The sequence below is a fragment of the Pipistrellus kuhlii genome, unplaced genomic scaffold, assembly GCF_014108245.1.
Source record: "Pipistrellus kuhlii isolate mPipKuh1 unplaced genomic scaffold, mPipKuh1.p scaffold_m20_p_17, whole genome shotgun sequence".
In the NCBI taxonomy this organism is placed as follows: domain Eukaryota; kingdom Metazoa; phylum Chordata; class Mammalia; order Chiroptera; family Vespertilionidae; genus Pipistrellus; species Pipistrellus kuhlii.
The window spans coordinates 10276756-10297258 of NW_023425482.1; the positions used below are offsets into that span (position 1 = coordinate 10276756).

The 20503-nt window shown below is 41.0% G+C and overlaps 1 protein-coding gene across 2 annotated transcripts in view; it reads right to left on the bottom strand.

The window, feature by feature from the left end:
• Window positions 1-19517, bottom strand: part of HSD17B2 (hydroxysteroid 17-beta dehydrogenase 2) — a 51842-nt gene extending 32325 nt beyond the window's left edge. The window contains exon 1 of one of the 2 annotated variants that reach the window (XM_045582654.1): window positions 19167-19517. In XM_045582654.1, coding sequence (XP_045438610.1) covers window positions 19167-19431 — 265 coding nt within the window. In that variant the 5' untranslated portion in view covers window positions 19432-19517. The remainder of the gene's footprint in view (window positions 1-19166) is intronic. The other variant, XM_036440698.2, reaches the window with a different exon arrangement.
• Between the last annotated feature and the right edge of the window lie 986 nt (window positions 19518-20503).

Sequence of the window (20503 nt, forward strand, 5' to 3'; positions counted from 1 at the left end):
AGCCACTGACCTCAAATGTGGCCCACATCCAATACTGATCAATACAGGACCACAAAGGTCTGACTGTTTCAGACCAACTTGGAAGAAATCAGAAGGGTCATTCCAGTCTGAGAGCTCCCACAGGGTGCTCCCTTCCACGGGTGCATATCCCAGAGCACTCCTTAATAAGCACCTTACATGCCTAACTCTGACTCAGAATCTGTTTCCCACCGGACACAACCTGCAACATTCCCCATCCCAAATCTCATACCTAATTATTCTTCATCTCAGCCTTTTGGTTGTTTCTTCAACCCAAAAAGTAGTGTATTTATTAATCAAATTGCTTTTTACTTATTTTTCTAGTAGAATATAATCATATATGTATAACACTATTTTTGGTCTTATATTTTCTATGCTATCATAATGCTTGACTTATAACAGGTATTCAATACACTTTTAAAATAAATTAAAATTCCAGAAAGTCACCCTGGCAGAAAGCCAGGCAGGTGTAGGGCTCACCTCATATGTTTCCCTTCCCTCGAGGATTATGCTTCTGCTTTACCTTTGTTCAGGTCAAAAGCAGTTCCCCACACATTTTGTCTAAATTCACTGCTGTTAACTATGGGAGAGTTAACAACTATGGTTAACTATGGGAGAGTTCCCTACCAATTGCTTTGCCATAGTCAGAAGCAGAAGCTCTGTGTTTATTTTATTTACCTTCACCTCCTCCATCATTACTGGACAGTGAGGTCTTTGAGTGCATGGACTGCAGCTTATTATCTTTATAATCCCTGATAGGCCCTCAGTAAATAAAAGAATCATTTCCCATTGTTGACCTTCTTAGCAGCCTTTGATAGTTAATTTTAATAAAATGTTAATCAAGTAAATAAATAAATAAATAAATAAATAAATAAAATAAAATTCTCAAAATATAGGCAATGTTGCAATGATGGGCCACAAACAGATAAAATTCAGATCCTCTTTTAATGACCACATTTATCCATTCATTTTTTACATGCACCTAACTTACTAAAAGTTTCTCAGACTTTATATTTGCAAATGAAACTAGAGTACACAGATGACTGCTTCACTCAGCATCCCATTGAGATCCAGTTCCCATGAAAATGTGCATTTTCCTTAGGGCACGTGACAATCAACACAGAGCTTATATGGAAATGGGTGGGATAGGTATGTGCTAACAAACTTTGCCCTCTATAAGGGAACTAGGTTCCAAAAGTTTAAGATCCTGGTGCTTATTGTTTGTAGTACTTCATTTCATGCCAGTGGTCTCAAGGTAAAATGAGTCTTTTTTTTTTTTTTTTAAGATTTTTAATTTTTTACAACAGTTTTAGATTCTCAGAAAAAGTATAGTTTCCATATGCCAACATACAGTTTTCCATTATTAACATCTTACATTAGTATGCTACATTTCTTACAATTAATGAACCAAAATTGCTACATTGTTATTAACCAAATTCCATATTTGATTCAGAATTCTGTACTTTCTACTTAACATGCTGTTTCTGTTAAGCACGTGACTATAACACATTACATTTAGTAATCATGTCTCCTTGGGCTTCTCTTAGCTATGACAGTTTCTAAGAATTTTCCTTGCTTTTGCTAACTTTAATAGTAAAAGACTACTGTTCAGGTATTTAGTAGGATGCGCCTTTGTTGGGATTTGTCGGATGTTTTTCTTATTATTAGACTGGTAGACTGGGGATGTGTGTTTCAGGGAGGAAATCACAGAGGTGAGGTCAAGTGTTATTTCCGTCACATTATGTAAGACTACATACATGATTAATGATTGTTGACATTGCCCTTCACCTAGATGAAGTGATATTATCAGGTTTCTCCACTGTAAAGTTCTTCCCCTCCCCCTTCCAAACTGTACTTTTTGGAAGGAAATCTCTGCCTAGTTCACACTTGAGCGAGGAGTTATCTTCTCCTCCTTTAGAATGGAGTATCTACATAAATTATTTGGATTTCCTTTGCATGGAAACTTTCTCTTCTCCCTTGTTTATTAATTTATTCAATCATTGACTCATATCATTATGGACTCATGAATATTAATTTTATATTTTGGGTTATAATCCAATACTACTGTATTTTATTGCTCAAATCGTTTCAGCTTTGGCCATTTGAAGCTCTTTCAGTTAGCTCTTATAAAAGTAAGTACATCTTTTTATTTTCATTTTGCAAATGAAAGACTATAAATTTTCAAAGAATCTAAAGTTTCCACTGTCACTTAATGAGCAAGAGGAGAAGTGTAATTAGAATCATAAGGTTGTAAAGCACACATTTGGGAGTGTTTCCTACTCAACAAGTTCTATCTGAATATACTCAATCTTTGTAAATCAACAACTAATGTGTGTTTTGCATGATGGTTATCTAAACTTCCTTCATTATTTTTTATTTATTACTAGAGGCCTGATACACAAAATTCATGCAAGGGGCTTGGCCCTGGTCACTGCAGCTTTCTTTGGAAGGTTGTCAGGAAGGACGTCTGGAAGGATGTCTGGTCTAATTAGCATATTATGCTTTTATTATTGTAGATTATTATCGATAATATACACCACAGAGTAAATCCACTCATGCAGCCAGCACTCAGACCAAGAAACATCAGCTCAACAGAAATCTCTCTTGTGCCTCCTCCCAGTCATCCCCACCCATAGGTTATCACCAGCCTGACTTCTAACAAATGGGTCAGTTGTGCCTGATTTTTACTTTAAATAAATAAAATCATACATTTGTACTTTTTGAGGCTGGATTCTTTTGATCACTCTCATGTTTTCCATGTGTTTGGAAAATTTTTTAAAAGTTTAAACCATATATTTTACAGGAAGGTTTACAAGCAAAGTAACACTTGTAAAAACATGTTCAGCAACTACATAAAAGAACCACACACCTCACTGCTATATAAAAAGTAAGTTTACTTAAGATGAACATAACACAAAGACAAGGAAACCTCCTAGAAATGTAGTTAAATTGTCTCATTATCCTTAAGTGGCTTAGTTCTTCCTCCCTATTATTATCTGTAGTTTCATCTACAAAGAGCTGCCTTAAGAATGTCTCTGTGGGTCTTTTTCATAGAAAAGTGGTTCCTGGCCAACAGGAAGTCATTCTTGCCAACATATAGCCAAACACTTGGTTGCTTCTAACATACAACGGTGCAAGACGCTACGTAGCCTGTCAAATTTGACTGAAGTACTGCCCGGAAATCCAAGAGAGCTCTGTTTTACAAAAGTTCTCTATTTTCCATTTCCTTAGTAATCCCTGCTAGTGATAGTTAATCTGATCTGGCTCCTTTCAACAGGGATGGCAAACGCTTGACACACCTGTTACCAAACACTTCTGATGTCACCGTGAGCATTGTTCAAACACAGCATTCTCTCCCTCAGAACCTACCTGCCCCAACACTTCTAACCAAAAAGAGATGGCACAAGGGAGGAAACCATCCCACACAACCACAAAACATTGTTATTTTTTTTTATTGGATCCAAGTTTCCACTGCATTGTTTTCTAGTTGGACTCAGGCTTCTCATTTCAACTCCTCCCCTACACTATCATTCCCCCACTCCTGAACCTACTCTGGCTCTCACCTGTCCATAGGTAATGGATGAAGTTCCCTACCTGGGTTTCAACAATCTCGATAACTTGTTCACACCCAGCCAAGCCCAACTTCAGGATCTGCTTTTCATTCCAGTCAGGCCGGTTTCTTCATTATCTCACACATGTCCTGCCTTTTCCATCCTGTGTCTTCCTGTCAGTTCTCCTAATAATCATATATTTATGAATTCTTTCATCCAACAGCTATCTATTAACCAACTACTATGTACTATGCACTCCTCTAGATCATGGTGACAGAGCAGTGCACAGAACCATCAAAGTCTCTGTCCATGGAGCTTACATTGTAGAGGGAGATTAGATACATTCAAAGGACAAACAAATGCATATAGTGTCAAGTAGTGTTGAGACAGAATAATGACGGGAAGGAGGATTCCATGTCCTTTATGGAGGTCATGGATGGCAACTCTGAGCAGGGAGCAGCTGATTAGATATCCCAGGGAAGTCTGCACCAGGCACAGAGCAGGTACAAAGGCTCTCAGACAGATACATAATTGTTAGAGGAAGAACAAGGAGGCCATTTTTGACCGGAGCAGAGTAAGGGAGGAAGAGAATAATAGGAGGCAAATCAGAGCAGTAATTCAAGGCTAGTTCATGTAGGGCCTTTAAGCCAATGGTTTTCAACTCAGGAGATTTTGTCTCCTAGGGGACCTCTAACAAGATAAAGAGACACTTTTGGTTGTCACAAGTTGGGTGGTGCTACTGGCATCTAGTGTGTAGTGTATAAAAATGCTGCTTAACATCTTAACATTGCACAGGACAGCCCCACAACAAGCAGTTATTCAGTCCCAATGTCAACAGTGCCAAGGTTGAGAAACCCTGCTTGAAACGATAGTGAAGTGCTTTTTATTCTAAGTGTAATGAGATGTCATTAGAAAGTTTAAGGGGGGTCCATAGGAGAACAGGAGGGACATATGTAATACTTTCAACAATAAAGATTTATTTTTTAAAAAAACAAAGAAAGTTTGAACACAGCCCAGCTGGTGTGGATTAGTGATTGAGCATTGACCTATGACCCAGGAGGTCATGGTTCAATTCTGGTCAGGGCACATGCCCACGATGCAGGCTCGATCCTTAGTAGGGGGCGTGTAGGAGGCATCCGATCAATGATTCTCATCATTGATATTTCCATCTCTTCTCCCTTCCTCTCAAATATATAGATAGATAGATAGATAGATAGATAGATAGATAGATAGAGAGAGAGAGATTGAACACAATGACATGAACTGACTTAGATTTTTTTATTGATTTCAGAGAGGAAGGGAGAGGGAGAGAGAGATAGAACATCCATGATGAGAGAGAATTATGGATTGGCTTCCTTTTGCATGCCCCCTACTGGAGATTGAGCCTGCAACCTGGGCATGTGCCCTGACTGGGAATCGAACCTGGGACCCTTCAGTGTGGCTCAATGGTTGAGCATCGAGTCGTTTACCCAGAGGTTGGGTTTGATTCCCAGTCCTGGCACATGCTGGGTTGCTGGCTCAATCCCCAGTGGGAACCTGCAGGAGGCTGCTGATCAATGTTGATGTTTCTCTCTCATCAACATTTCTCTCTCTCCCTTCCTTCCTTCCTTCCTTCCTTCCTTTCTTCCTTCCTTCCTTCCTTCCTTCCTTCCTCCTTTCTTTCTTTTCTTTTCTTTCCTTTCTTTCTAAAATCAATAAAAATATATTTTTAAAAATATTAGTATAATGAAATATGCCTCACTAATAACTTTTATACTGATTATATGTTGAAATAATAACATTTTGAACATATTGTGTTAAATTAATTAGTCAAATTAATTTTACCTGTTTTGTTTATACTTTTTAAAATGTGACTACCAGCAAAATTTAAATTATTTATGTGGCTCAGCACTGCTGTTTACTATTCCCTCCTGCTAAAAACACTAATGGGGAAGGAGAAAGGGTAACACCCCAAAGAGATGAAGTGGCACGGGGAGGGGGTGGTGCTGAAAAGCATCGTGTCTAGACTTGGGAAGTCAAGTTGGCAAAAATGACTGACACTTTAAGAATAGGGCAGCCTACTAATGGTTACAGGTTTCTTTTGGGGGTGATCAAATTTGGGATTAGATAAAGGTGACAGTTGCATAACCTTACGGATATGCTAAAAAAACACTGAATTGTAAACTTTAAAGGGTGAATTTCATGGTATGAGAAATATATTCCAATGAAAAGTAACACACAAAAATGAATAGGGCAGTCTAAAATCTACATCATCTGCTATAATAGAAGACCCCTGAATGTCTTCCAAAAAGGTTACTGCTTTCAGCTGATCTATATACCTAGCTTGTAGGGGCAAGGAGAAGGTTGAGGGTAACTAAAAAAAAGGGGGGGGGGCTATTATATGTTTTGACTAAAAGTAGATGGATAAGAGTTCACCTTCACTAGAAATCAGACCTGGAGAAAGATGAGCTTGGGAACTGACAACCATGTGTAGGGCATGGATAGACCTCTTACTAGTACAAGGCATATAACAGGGACTCAAGCATATGGTATCTTGACCTAATGGGGCAGGGTGACCCTTTTCTGATATCCGAATTATTTTGATTATCAGAAACAACTGATAAATTAAAATAAAAATGTGAACTTCTATCTATGATTATGAGTTCTGGGTTAGAACCCCCTTTGCATAATCCAAGGGGATACCCTGCTCATCAGGCATTCTCCATCTAGCCTGGTGCTGGTTCCCCAGGAGCAGCCTGAGGTGAAGCTTCCTCTCTGCAGGCAACAGCGCCTCAGGTCCTTTTCTCTGTGCACAGTGTCAGAGTTGAAGTAGAACATCTTTAGAAACCAGCCCCAACCAAAGTACCTCACTAGTGAATTCACTCAGCTTCTCTCTGCTCCATCCTGAGCTGGGTTCTGGGAGTAAAGTACTCTTTGTTAGAATGATTTTGAAGTCATGAAGATTCCCTTTTCTGGTGAAGGAGGAAGCAGGGAGCATTTTTGCTCACACTAGGTACCCTAAGACATTGGGACAATATCATCATCAAATTTATTATTTGCCAAGCCCAGAGAAGGAGGAGGAAACAGAGAGGTCAGAGGACCTTGGCACACTTTCCTGTTTTCTGCAAGAAGCCAGAATTCCCACCTGAACATAGGCTCACCACAGGCAAAGGGAGGGGTGAGCACAGCCGCCTTGCCCCTACAAGCCAGTCTCATAACCCACCAAGGAGGGCCTGGATTGGTCATTTACTTCCCAGGGTCTGGCCCCACAAGAATCATCTCAGCTCACCAGCCACGGTGCTGTCATTCAAGTACAGACAAGGGCAATTTGGCCCCTGGTCACTGCACAGAGGTCATTGGCTGAGCATCTCTGATTGGCACCAAGTAAGACACTGAGGGTACAGTGTTGATTCCTGTCCTTGGTGAGGGTGAGCTCTGGTGGAGACCTGCACCAGGTGTCAAAGGAAGGGCTACAGGAGAGAGCAGGGAGGATTACACACTCCTGAATAGTACCCCCATTTTGCAGGTGATTAAATTAGGCCCTGAGACTGTCCCAGGACACAGAGCTAGAAAGCCAGAACTCATTGACTTCTGCTGTGCTAGATAACCTCTCACCCTGGAGGACAGTACCGCAGGCCCCACAGTCCCCAGCTCCATGCATGCATTTGTTCAGTGCATGTTCATTTAGTATCTCCTGCATGCCAGCAGCTGTGTCAGAAAGGAGTGAAAGAGTCCAAGTAGTCTAGGGTGGAAGGGACCACAGCTACTTACTAGGTAAATAAATGTATATTAATTTCAAGGTGAGAAACATGCTATGAGAGTAACAGATAAGATAGGGAGACTGAGAATAATAGCTGGAGACGTAAAGTCTGGACACCAGGGAACATCTGCTCAAAAAGGTAATATTTAAACTAGTAGTATTTCAACTGTCCAGCGATGTTGCAACCATAGGACATTTGACAATGTCTGGACGTTTTTTGGGTTATCACACCTGGGGGGTGGGGAGAGTGCTGTCAGCATTTAGTGAGGAGAGGCCATGTTTTCTGCTAAACACCCTACAATGCACAGAAGAGCCCCAACAACAAAAAAATTTCTACTCTGAAATGTTAATGGTGTCAAGACTGAGATATGAAGGTGAAGAAGAAACCAATCATGTGAAGGAGCTCCACCCCCCCTTCAAGCATTCCAGATAAAAGGAACAGCATGTACTAAGGCTATCATTGCCAGGAAAAGGTGTGAGATGAGAGGGACAGATCCTTCAGGGCCTCAGGTCTTGGGCAAACTTGGAGTTTTTTATTCTCTACAGTGGAAAGCATTTGAAGGGTCTTAAGCCAAAAAGGGGCACCCTGGTTACCCTTCGGAGAATGGGTGGAGTGTCAAGAGTAAAATCCTGGAGGCCAGAGCAACCCAGGAAGAAATGGCAGCAGCTTTGACTAGAGCAGAGGTAGTGAGGAAGCGGAGAAGTGGGTGTAACAAGATGCATTCTGAAAGTAGCAGCTACATACAGCACAGCGGGGGAGAAGGAGAAATGGGGATCAAGGCAACTCTCAGGATTCTGATCACACAGTGCTAGGCAGGGTGGCTCACCAAGATGCGGAAGACTGAGCCAGGGATAGGTAGGACAGGGTCCCAGATCAGGAGCTTAGATTCAGACATGTAAAGTCTGTAACAGACTATGGAATTGGGTAAGTTGGTGTGGAAGAGAGGAATTGGTTATGCAAGGCATTGAGCTGTGGTTGACTTTCAATGTTGAGCTATGCATTAGCTTCACCTGGGAAGGGAGTACTCTAAAGATACACCAACACCCAAGTCACATGTCTTAGAGTAGGTAAAATTGAGACCTGGAAGTGGACTCCTAAGCATCAATAAGTTTTGAAAGGTGTCCAGGTGATTCTAATGGACAGTGATGGTTGACATCTACCACACTCAAGGTGCTCGCCCAACGAAGGGGCCTCTGTGTGCATGGCAGCCCACAGTGGGCTGAGAAGCCTCACCTTTGTGCATTACCAAAGAAGCTCTCATTGCTGTTAATTTAACATCTGTCTCTGCTTTTTCCGGGGTTGGCTGAATTCTGTCTGTCAAAACAATGAACTGCTCCTAGTCTTGGGTGTTCTTGTGTTACCTGCAGTTCCAGACCTTTTGTTCTGAAGCTCACTTGTTTACAGAAATATTGGTCTCCTGGGGAAGCCCCATGGCTCCTGTCTCTTCCATCCCTTTAGGGATAGAATATTTTCAATCTCCTTTGTGAACTTTGTTCCCAAACAACTCCCAGCATCCTCTGCCTCTGTGTACTCAAAGTGAAAGAAAAATACATTCAGACTTGTATATTAAGATCCAGCTTAATTCCTACTTCCTTTTATTATTTTTGGGCACCCATCATATAACTGGAACTTGGGCATATCATGATCAATGAGAATGATATGGCCCCTGAGGTAAAGAATTCAAACCCTAGGGCAGAGTGTCTCAACCTCAGCGCTATTGACATTTGAGATGAGGTAATTCTTTATTTGAGAGACTGTCCTATGCACTATAGGGTGCTTAGCAGCATCCATGGCTTCTGCACACAAGATGCTAGCAGCCTGTTTCAGTGGCCCCAATTATCACAACCCAAAATATCTGGCAGGTATGGCTCAGTTGGTTGGAGCATCCTCCTGTGCACAGAGGGATAGCTGGTTCGATTCCCAGTCAGGACATATATCCAGGTGGCAGGTTCAACTCCCAGCCTGTGTACATGCGGGAGACAACTGACTGATGTTTCTCACATCTCTCTCTCTCTCTCTCTGTCTCTCTGTCTCTGTTCCTCTCTCTCTCTCTCTCTCTCTCTCTCTCTCTCTCTCTCTCTCTCTCTCTCTCTCTCTCTCTCTCTCTCTCATTGTATGTATATACATATCTTTAGGCATTGCTAAAATGTTCCCTGGGAAGCAAAATTGATCTCAGTCATGAACCACTGCTTTAAGAGGAAGGAGACATTAAACAAATACCCATAAAGGATGATAAAGGTGATGAAAGGAGATCTAATTTAACTTGGCAAGAACAAAGAAATAAGAGCTCATAATGGAGACTACCTGTTCCAGCTCAGAAAATAGCTGGCATTATTTCCATCATCATGCTCTCTCTGATTACTGTAATGTCTTTTGTCTTCTCCAATGTCTTACAGCAGCATTCACCAATTGTGTACTATTCAACCAGGCATGGTGTTAAGCATTTGGCATGCCTTATTTCATTTTATTCTCATAACTACCCCTATAACCATAACTGGCACCCCAGACCATTGAAGATTCTCTATATAAGTAAATTGCCTTTTTAATCAATAGCTTTGCATATTAGGCTTGTGAAATAACTAGAACGGAAAAGCTGAGCCATGCAATGGCTTCTACTTTTTCTTAATCCCTTGGACAATAATAGCCTCTTATTTCATCAATGACCACATACTTTTGGTACTGAAAATGCCTTCAGATTTAATTTCACCTCATTCATTGCAGTCTGGTTTGTACTGCTCAGATCAAGATGGCACACAATGTTAAATCTGAATCCACATCTCAAAGGAATGTCAAGAAACTAAAAATAGTCCAGAGGACACTTAAAAGAATGATAAAAATTCTGGAAAGCAGGTCACGGGAGGGATGAGAATGTTTAGTTCAAGGCAAATTTACTGGTATATGATGCAGTCTTTTCATTTTTCAAGGGCCATCTTACAAAAGAGTGCTTTCTTTATATCAGGTGACTTCCAAGGGCAGAAGTAATGCGTCAATAATTGTCAGGGAGGCCTATTTGGGCACAATATAAGGAAGATATTTACAACTGTTAACATTGTATAAAAGTGGAAAGATTTCCCTGAAAAGGTAGTGAGCTTTCCATCATTGGTGTTATTTTAAAAAAAACCCACTAGATAAAATAGATAATCCTGGAAAGGGTATTCAGGCATTGGGTTAAAATAAAGTTCATCAATAACTATGTAACCCCCAAAGTGGCAGAATGAGATGTCTTTTCCCCCTCACTACTTTTCCCTCAATATCACAACTGACCTGTAACAAGTGGAGTGGGCCAGGGGAGATCTGTGCATGAGGCCAGGCCCTGCGTGGAGAGCAGGATGCAATGAAACCCCAACCCCTGCACCTTTGTCCCTACCACAATGTTCCCCTAAGATGACTCTCTGGTTATTTCTGAGTGAACACCAACTTCTTATGGCTTATTATAGAAGCTTCTCTCAAACTTTAAGTGGAAAAAGGTGTGGGTGTTGGATGGGAGAATTCTGAGAAAGTAACTCCCTCCATATTCCAGAGCTTATTATAATCATGCTCAAAATCCTCTTTCAAGAGTTGGGGGCTTTTTTTTTTAGTAATCACATCTTCTGACTGCCTACCACCCCCATGCTGCTCTGTTTGGCTAGGAATGGAAGGTACCATCTAAGATGACCTTTATGTGTGTTATTTCATTCCATCCTGGCAACAATCCCAGGGAGATCTATATAATGATTATCTCCATTTTACAGAGAAGGAGTCTGAGGTTCAGACAGGTTAATTAGCTTGCCCTGGGTCAGAAAGCTAATGAGTAGCAAGGCAGGAGCTGGTAGCCTGATGAGTCATTGTCCTCAATGTGTGGTCTTAACCCCCACACCTTCCTTCCCACCCTGAATGACAGAAGCCAGACCTCACTTCGATGCACATATGTTGCAGCCTTGTTTCCAGAGAGGAACGCAGTTTTGGTTTTGTTTTTAATCCCCTTCTTGATGCCCAGGTTTGGTTTGACTCTCAAGGCCACGAGATCTCAGTAGACATGAATCATTAGAAATAGGTTTAATTAGAACCAGTTGACTCATAAAAGTGGAATTTGGGTTCTATTTGACCTAAGACAGTGTTGGGCACTGCCTCAAATTAAAATGTATCTGGCCCAGTCCCTGGACCTTGAGTCCTCTGTACAACTACTGTTCAGAGGGGGAAAATATCTTCAGGTGAGGATTAACAAAAATAAATAAATAAATAAATAAATAAATAAATAAATAAATAAATAAATAAATAAAGGAGGGAAGAGATTCAAAAGGTAGAGAAAACTCACTGAGTTATGAATAAATGACTGGTTGGATGAGGCAATGAAAGAAGAGAGTCAAGGGCTCTTAAGTTCGTGATTGGGGCTAACTGAGCAGAGGATTCAAAGATGGCTGTGGCATCTCTGACTTGGGCAGATGAGGTAGACAGTGTCATCAACAAGGTAGAGAGTACTGGGCCTATGACAGAATCTAAGGGAAAGTTAGAGAGTGCAGTCTGGGACATGTGGATCCTGGGACATTCAGGAAGCAATGGGTAGGTAGTCCAGAGTGCAGGCAACAAGTCTGGGTGAGGCATTAAAAATTGATCATCACCAGAACAGGAGGCAGGAGATGCCATACCTGGAAACAAGAGCGCTTCACCAGAGTGTGAGGAATGTAAACATATCCTAAAGAAAAACACAGAGAATTGGGGCATGGGAGAAGAGATGAGGAATACTGGCATCAGGAGGGTAAAAAGCAGAAGATCAACCAATAAAGAAATCATCAATAAGGGACCAAAAGAACCTATGGAAAGTGGCTGGCATAAAGAAGTGGAAGGAGGGATGAGAAAGGAAGGGAATAGACAGAATTTGGGGAAAGGTGAGAACCAGGAAAGTTAAGAAAAGAAAAAGGATTTGGAGGGAGGATAAGCTTGTCTTAGAAATTCCAAGTTTAAAGTTTTCAAAAATATGAGTCAGAAGTCAAAAGACTGTCAGGTCTACAAAACTTCAGACCTGCCTGTCCTCATGTAGTTCCCTCAGGAGCAGGAGGGATTTAAATGGTAGATAATGTGGCAAGATAAGGGAGTTAAGGATGGAGCCATCTTGGGGATGGGTAGGAAGAAAAACCGGATAATCAAGGGACAAAGAAGTGGGAGAAACACGTGGAAATGCAATCTCCTGGAAGGTAGAGGAGGCCATGTCAGAAAGGAAAATACGGTCAGCAGTGCCGAGGTGGAAGTCTCACTCTGGTGGCTAGGAGGGTGCGGTGACCCATGGGAGAGCAGTTGCAGCAGCCTGCTGGGCACAGAGGATGTTCTGTTTGTGCCACATCCTGGGCATGCAGAAGCACTCTCAGAACCAAGTCTTCACAAAGCCCTGTGCAGAGCAAGCCAACAAGTTAGTCACCGCAGAACAATGGGCCTGGACAGCTCAGCCAAGTCACTCTGCCCTTTCTACACAGGTGACCTCAGCGAAAAGCACCAGCAGAAATAAGTACCTAAGGAAGTGGGCAGATTGGGCAATGACCAAGTTTTGTGCAGCCTGTGACCAAAAACGGGGGGAGAACACATCACTCACTGGCTTGGTTCATTTACTCAGGGCTCACACACTCATTAACACTGTGCTGGGACTAATGTGCTCAGAGCCTGTGAAAGGGGGACAGGGTCCTAAAAAAAAACCTAGTCCCTGCCTTCAAATAGCTTACAATATACAGCGGGTGCCTTTTCATTCCAGGGGAATTTTCCCAACCCAAAAACTGAAACGCACAGTCACAGACGACAGCATAGCAGTTACCAGAGGAAAGGTGGGGAGAGGGGTAGTAAAAGGTAAAAGGGACCACATATATGGTGACGGAAGATGATTTGACTTTGGGTGGTAGGCACACAATGCAAAATACAGATCATGTATCATAGAATTGTATACTTGAAACCTATATAATCAATATCACCCTAATACATGTAATTAAAAAAAAATCCCACCTAAAATGCCTAATAAAATCACCATTCAAACTTTTACAAAATGACCCGGGTTAACATCAACCATTTTATGATTCTCTGCAAAGACCTAGGTAAATCTTAAACTGAATGGAAAATAAAAAGAAAGAAAGAAAGAAAGAAAGAAAAAAAAAAAGAGGATATGTACTCATTAAAAAAAAATTCTGATAGACTGGCTGGATTATAGGCTTACTATGGACTTATATTGATTATTATATACTTCAAGGACCTCTTTCCTCTCAACATTACCCATCACTTTGTTCCTTGTGTTTCTCCAGTCTTTTCCTCCAAATTAACCAGTGTCTGCTTCTCTATTTCCACCTGCCCATGACTTTCCACCTATACTGCCCCCTTACTGCCCTCAAAAATCAAACCTGAAGTCACACTCACCATATGGCATAGCTCAGATCATCATCCCTACCCCCTGTCCACAGCACTTCCATTTTCTCTCCTCTCACCTGCATCTCATCCAATCACCAAGTTCTGTATCAGCAAAGTCTATGCACATAATACAGGGTAGGGCAAAAGTAGGTCTACAGTTGTTTACATGAAAAATAATGTAATAATTAATAAATAATAATACAAGAATAAATTATATTTTGCATACTCACAACTGTAAACCTACTTTTGTTTCACTCTGTATATGTTCAACATGCACTTGCCCATTTCATGGACAAATTTCATATCCTGGACACCTTTATAGGCTACTAGTAACCATGGCTATGACACTAATAATTACAGTGGTTAAGAGCATGCCTTTGGGTGGTAGATGGGTCTAAACTGGGTTTAGTCCCATCTTTGCTATTTATTAGTTCAGTGACTTTAGATACATAGTTTATTTTTTTTAATATTTTTATTCATTTCAGAGAGAAAAGAAGGGGGGAAAAGAGATAGAAACATCAATGATGAGAGAGAATCATTGATTGACCCTCCTACAAGCCCCCTACTGGGGATGGAGCCCATAACCTGGGCGAGTGCCCTGACCAGGAATCAAACCTCCTCCCTTCCCTTCCTCCTCTCTTTCTTCTTTGTCTCTCATCCACTAACTCCATCTATAAGAGAGAAAGAGGGTGTGTGTTATCATTTCCAGTTTACAGAGGAGAAAACAAAAGTTCAAAAGTCCAAATCTGGATGCCAAAGATCGCGCCGCTAGGAAGAGGTATGTGCCAGATAAAGTCATATTGCCCCAGATCCCTCGGCCATTTTTGTGCTCTCTAAGCAATAGCGTGCTTCACACCCAGCACTAGCCCCTGCAACTTTGTCCAAGGGCTGTCTCAGGGTGCTGGAGCTCACGCTGCTAGTTGCCAAGGAGAGCCAGAAGCTTCTGGAGTTTAAGCCTCCCCTCATCACCACCCAGGGATATGGGGTTAACAGCCCTTAACTAATGACTGACAGGTGTGAGTGTATAAAAACCACAGCTCCCTGACCCACAGTGGGGACAGCTCTCATGTGTGACCCCACTGACTCCAGATCTGCCCCAATGGTAAAGCCAAGTGACCTTGATGCTGCACTTCACATGGCCTCCTCCTCTTCCTGCCCATCTTCCCTACTTGGAAACTTTCCCAATAAATCCCTTTCATGCTATAGGGGGTCAGTATAAGCTTCCCCAAAATGCTTTCCCACTTTAGCATGTGAATTATTGTGAGCTGAAGGCAATCAAGATTCTGCAGGCTCACAAGAAACAGTTACCTCACCCTTAAAGAATTTTCATTAGGGACCTTGCCCATAGTAAGAATTGTCACCAAAAAATAATGTTTTATGACCTAATCTATAGAACAGGGAAATTACAGAATTACTGGACATCCATTATACTTACTGCCATGGAATGACCTTCCTCTCCTCAGAAGCCTCCAAGGCACCCTACCTGATCCTTAGCTCAAAATGTCATATCTACTTTATTTAAGGTTTCTGTCCCTGAACCTCCTATGTGTGTGGGTTCCCAATGTACCAGGTAAATTTGGTTATTGTCTCTTGTAAACCTGTCTCATGTAGATTGATCCTTAGGCTAGCCAAAAGAACATTGAACTATAAAGGGGGGAAGAGGGGGTTCTTCCTTCCCCACAACATAAATCCTCATCTTGAGCGCTGCCCTAAAAAACCCAGCCAAAGGCAAGCCTGTCAGACTTCAAAGTGTTTTCCACTGTATTGTGCCCAAGATGCTATTGCAATCATGTGGGCCTGCTCATTATTAATTTTAGAGTCATTTTATTTCATTTTAAAATACATTTTTATTGATTTCATAGAGGAAGCAAGAGAGCAAAAGAGATAGAAACATCAATGATGAAAGAGAAACACTGGTCGGCTGCCTCCTGAGTCCCCACACTGGGAATTGAGCTTACAACTCAGACTTATGGCCTGACCAGGAATCAAACTGTGACCTCCTGATTCATATGTTAAGGCTCAACCTCTGATCCATGCTGGCCAAGCCAATTTTAGAGTCATTTTAAAAATTAAATAGCCCCTATAGCTTCAGGTATCTTGAAGACAAATATGTGTTCAAACACTCTGTGCTTGCTTATTTCTTCTTTATACTATAATTACATGTTTCTGAGACAAAAGACCTTTGAATATCTTAGAGAAATGAAATAACTCAAAGAAAAGAAAGTTGTTTTTTAACTTGTCTTAGTAATTGTCCTACAACTGGGTCCATAGATAAATGGACTTAATCTTTTGAATGTTATCCCTTTTAAAAACAATTAGCTAGTCAGAGAGAGACAAATACCATATGATTTTACTAATATATGGAATCTAATGAGCAAAATAAAACAAAAAATAGAAGCAGACTCAGAGAACAGACTGACAGCTGTCAGAGTGGAGGCAGGTTGGGGGACTGGGTGAAAAAAATGAAGGGACTAAGCAAAAACAAAACAAAACAAAAAACACACCTTATAGACACAGACCAGATGGAAAGGGAGGTGGGGGAAGGTAGAAGAAGGTAAAGAGGGAATAAATGGTGAGGAAGAATACTTGACTTGGGGTGGTGAACACACCAAATGATATACAGTGATGTATTAGAGAATTGTATAGCTAAAACCTATATAATTTTATTAAACAATGTCACCCCAATACATTTAATAAAATTGTTTAAAAGGGAAATATATATTACTGTTTAAGTACTATAACTAATTAGAGAAATTTTAGGGGAAATATCTAGAGAAAAAAGCATCCAAGTACTCTAATCCAAACATTACAAATCATTTCCTTCCAGTTTTTTGTTGTTGCTGTTTTGTGTGTGTGTGTGTGTGTGTGTGTGTGTGTGTGTGTTTTAATTCATATGACATGGTTGCAATCTTGTTCAAACACCTGGATCTCCTGCATGTTTTTCTTTAGCCTCTTTTTCCATGTTATAACACAGTCCTGTGGTTGTTATTTTTAAATGTTACCCACTTTTCTACCTAGAAGATATACTACAATTTGTCAACATTTTTATTGCTTTTGATACTTCTCTGTTGCCAATAAGACTGCACTGGACAACTTTGTGAATCTGACAATCTGTTTGGCATCTACTCTTTTTTATGTATTTCAGATTATCCCTGTAAAAGAAATTTCCAAATCTTAAATTATCAAATAAAGGTATAAAACTTATGTGCATTGCCACATTTCTCCCAGTCACTAAAATGTTTACCAATTTGCAAGCCATCCTGAAACAAAATGTATTCCAAGTTATGGTGAGTTATTTTTTTTTTTTTTTAGTAAGTTCTGAGCTAACTAAACTAATTCATTTTAAATTTCTCCATTTAATATAAAGGTCTTGAAATCTTTAGAATTATATTTAACCTATGGTACTCCTCATGACAAAAACATTTCAAAGGGATGTTCCAATCCCCCAAAAACAAGGGTGGGGAACGTGTGGCCCACGGGCAGTATAAAGCCCGAGAAATCATTTGATCTGGCCCTGCCAAGGCATTACAGATTAGTTAATTAAATGTTTGATGAAATACAGCAGGCTGATTTTTCAGTTGAGAATGTGTATGGCCCACAAATGATGTTATAAATGTCCAAATTGTCCTTGGCAGAAAAAAAATGTTCCCCACCCCAGCCCTAAAATGTATGTCCTTCCTTTATTAATTCTCCGTTTTCTAATTGTTAAGCATTTCATTGAGGGATTAGTCATTGGGCTTGAGTTGCCTAATTGAATCAGTCATTTTCCAAACCACTAAACACAAGTCAGGACATTTCAGTATTTTGTGAGCTTTTCTGCTTGCCTACTTCTGCAAAAGTAGAGGGTAAAAGAATGATGACAAGATAATGAAGCCAAGAGAATTCCTGTTTTCTGTTTCCTTGAAGTTTGCCTGGGGGTATCCTAAGGTTTAGCATTCTTATTTATTCACCTCAGAAGCCCCGCTCCCTGAAACTGATTTCCCCAGAATGTTTGGACCTCCAGAAGGTCATGTCCCATTAGTGTCAACTGCAGCGTGGCTATTACTTTTTTAGCATGCTTAATTGCTGTCTTCTTTCACACAGTGGAAAAAAGTACAACAAATAAATTCGACCTGGAATTAGTCTGAAGACCTTGGGTACTTGCTATTGCGCACAGAATGGGAGGATTGACTGTTATTATATCTTTCCCCAGCCCCCTCCAAGGGAATGCTAGTGAAAATGTAGAAAATGCAGTCAGTCTTCTAGATGCATGATTCCAGGTGATACCGGACATTCATGTAAACATCCCATTGATCCACTGAGTTTTCTACCTTTGAATTGTCTGAGGTTTTTAGTTTTGTTTAGTTTTTGAAGAAACTTGTTTTCCGCCACTTCAAAACGCCAACAAGTGCCAACTTGCGTTACATGTTAAGGGAGAATTTCATCATTGGATTAAAGTAAAAGACAATATAGACAAGCCACTTTAGAGGCTATTTTTCTGTGAATTGGGAAAACCTCTATTTACTTCCATCCACACCCTGTGTTTGCCTTCACCCCTAGCTGGTGTAGCCACAGGGTGTGGGTGATGACATCCCAGCAAATGATTCTGTAGCTAATGTTCGTTGTTGGCAGGGTTTTTTCTGGGTTAGGATAATGCTGGGTAATCCCAAGTAAAGCCCTGTCCAAGCTCAAACTTCTCTACCAAACAAACCAGTTTTACAAACCACAAGGGTTTAATTCGGACTCACACTTGCAGCAGAAAAAGAAAAGACAAATGAAGAAAAAAGCTGGCAGCCCAGCTAACACACAACTGCCTTCAGACACACTGCCAGCTTAATCCAATTGAGAAGCACTAGCGGTCTAATGACAAATATAAAGTCAAACGCTTAGATGAGACAAGGTTCTTGACAGCAGTCCATCAAACTGCCAACTTGCCAGCCTTAGTAAGTCTCTTCTATACAGGGGTGGGCGAGAGTAGGTTTACAGTGGTTTGTATGGGGGGGAAAAACAAAACAAAAAAACATGCAGGTTATGATTCTTACAATATCTCTAGTAACTCAAAAGAATGTCACAATGCAATTGTAAACTTATTTTTGCCCACCTCTGTATTCAAAAGGGAAAAAACAAAACACAGCAAAGCTAAGGAATAACAGCCAAAATCTAGAGCACAGCCGAACATTAATCTCAGAGCAAAATTGTGTTTAAGCCTAAAGAAGCCTAGGGGACTTCCCTGGCTACAACGAAACAGATGAAATGCCATGGATTTGCTTATTAATATTTATCCCGGGAAATTAACAAAAGCATGGCTTAGATGTACTTCATCTTCCCAGACCCTCTATGAGTACACCTCCTGAAGAAAACAAACCAAAACACAGTGTCTCGAAAACCACTTGGAGATGTCCCTTCATTTACTCCACACCAAGCATTCTCTCTTTAAACCGACTCCGAAAACATCTCTCTAAGGCAAAGCAAGTGCCAGATTCTGCCCTGAGTGAGAATCGCAGTGTCATCCACTTACCTGTGATTAGCACAGCCTTTTGGTCCACAGGTAACAATTCTTGGCCAGATAAGTAAATATACAGGAGGAAGCATGACAAGGAGAACAGGATCAAACTCCAGAAGAGGGACAGGCTTAACAGGCAAGCCCCTCCCCAGAGGACCACCAGGCAGACCACCTTCCTCCCCACCTGTCCTGGACTCTTGAGTTTGCAAAGAACTAGTCCTCCCAGGGCTGCCGTGACAGCCAGGCAGAGCCACGCTGTCTCAGAGGAGAACGTGCTCATTCTCAGAGATTCCGCTGCACCTTTTCGCGCTCAGGACAAGTGGAGAAAAGCTGGCTGGAGGCAGCCTGGGTTATATGAACGGAGAGCCAAGAAGGGAGGGGGGAGAGAAAGCCCTGACACATTTTGAATGAGCCTGGATTAATCATACTCATACAGACACATATTTCCTAGTGGGTAATTTAAACCAGCATACAGTTGGATATAAATGCCAGAGCACTTCCTATTTGATTGCTCCACACACACACCCACTGTGTGCATGACATCTGCACGTTCACACCCACAACAAACACGCATTCGTTTTTTAATGATCTCTGGAGAGATAGCTAGTTGGATAATTATTGACAAAATTCAGTCTGAATGGTGAATTACAAAACCTCTAGCACCTGGAAAAATATGCTTCTCCAGGAGCCTGTGATGTGTCTGTTTGTCCAGCTCTTTTCCTGACTCGTGTGTGTGTGTGTGTGTGTGTGTGTGTGTGTGAGAGAGAGAGAGAGAGAGAGAGAGAGAGAGAGAGAGAGAGAGAGAGCGAGAGAGAGAGAGAGAGAAATAAATCCAGACAACCAGTGAAGTTTGGAAAATGAACCCTGGAAGGGGAAGGTATCACTGCCATCTGTCCATGTCCCTGCCATCTCCCACCTGAGTCAGGCTGAGGGTGGATGGAGAGGAAATAAAAACTAGAAAAAAGAGATTCATGGCAGAGGAGAGATATGCCTGGGTGAGATAATGACAATGATAATACAAATAATAATGGCCCATACATTCATATCAGTATGTATTTATGCCAGGGATCATATTTAGCTATTTATCCATTCATCCTTTTAAATATATATATATATATATATATATATATATATATATATATATATATATATATATATATATATATATTTAACATATATTATATAAATGATGAGAGAGAATCATTGATCAGCTCCTACTGGGGATCGAGTCTGCAATCCGGACATGTGCCCTTGACAGGAATTGAACCCGTCACCCTTCATTCCACAGCTGACACTCTATTCACTGAGCCAAACTGGCTAGGGCTTATTCATTCATTTTATTGAGACCCTAT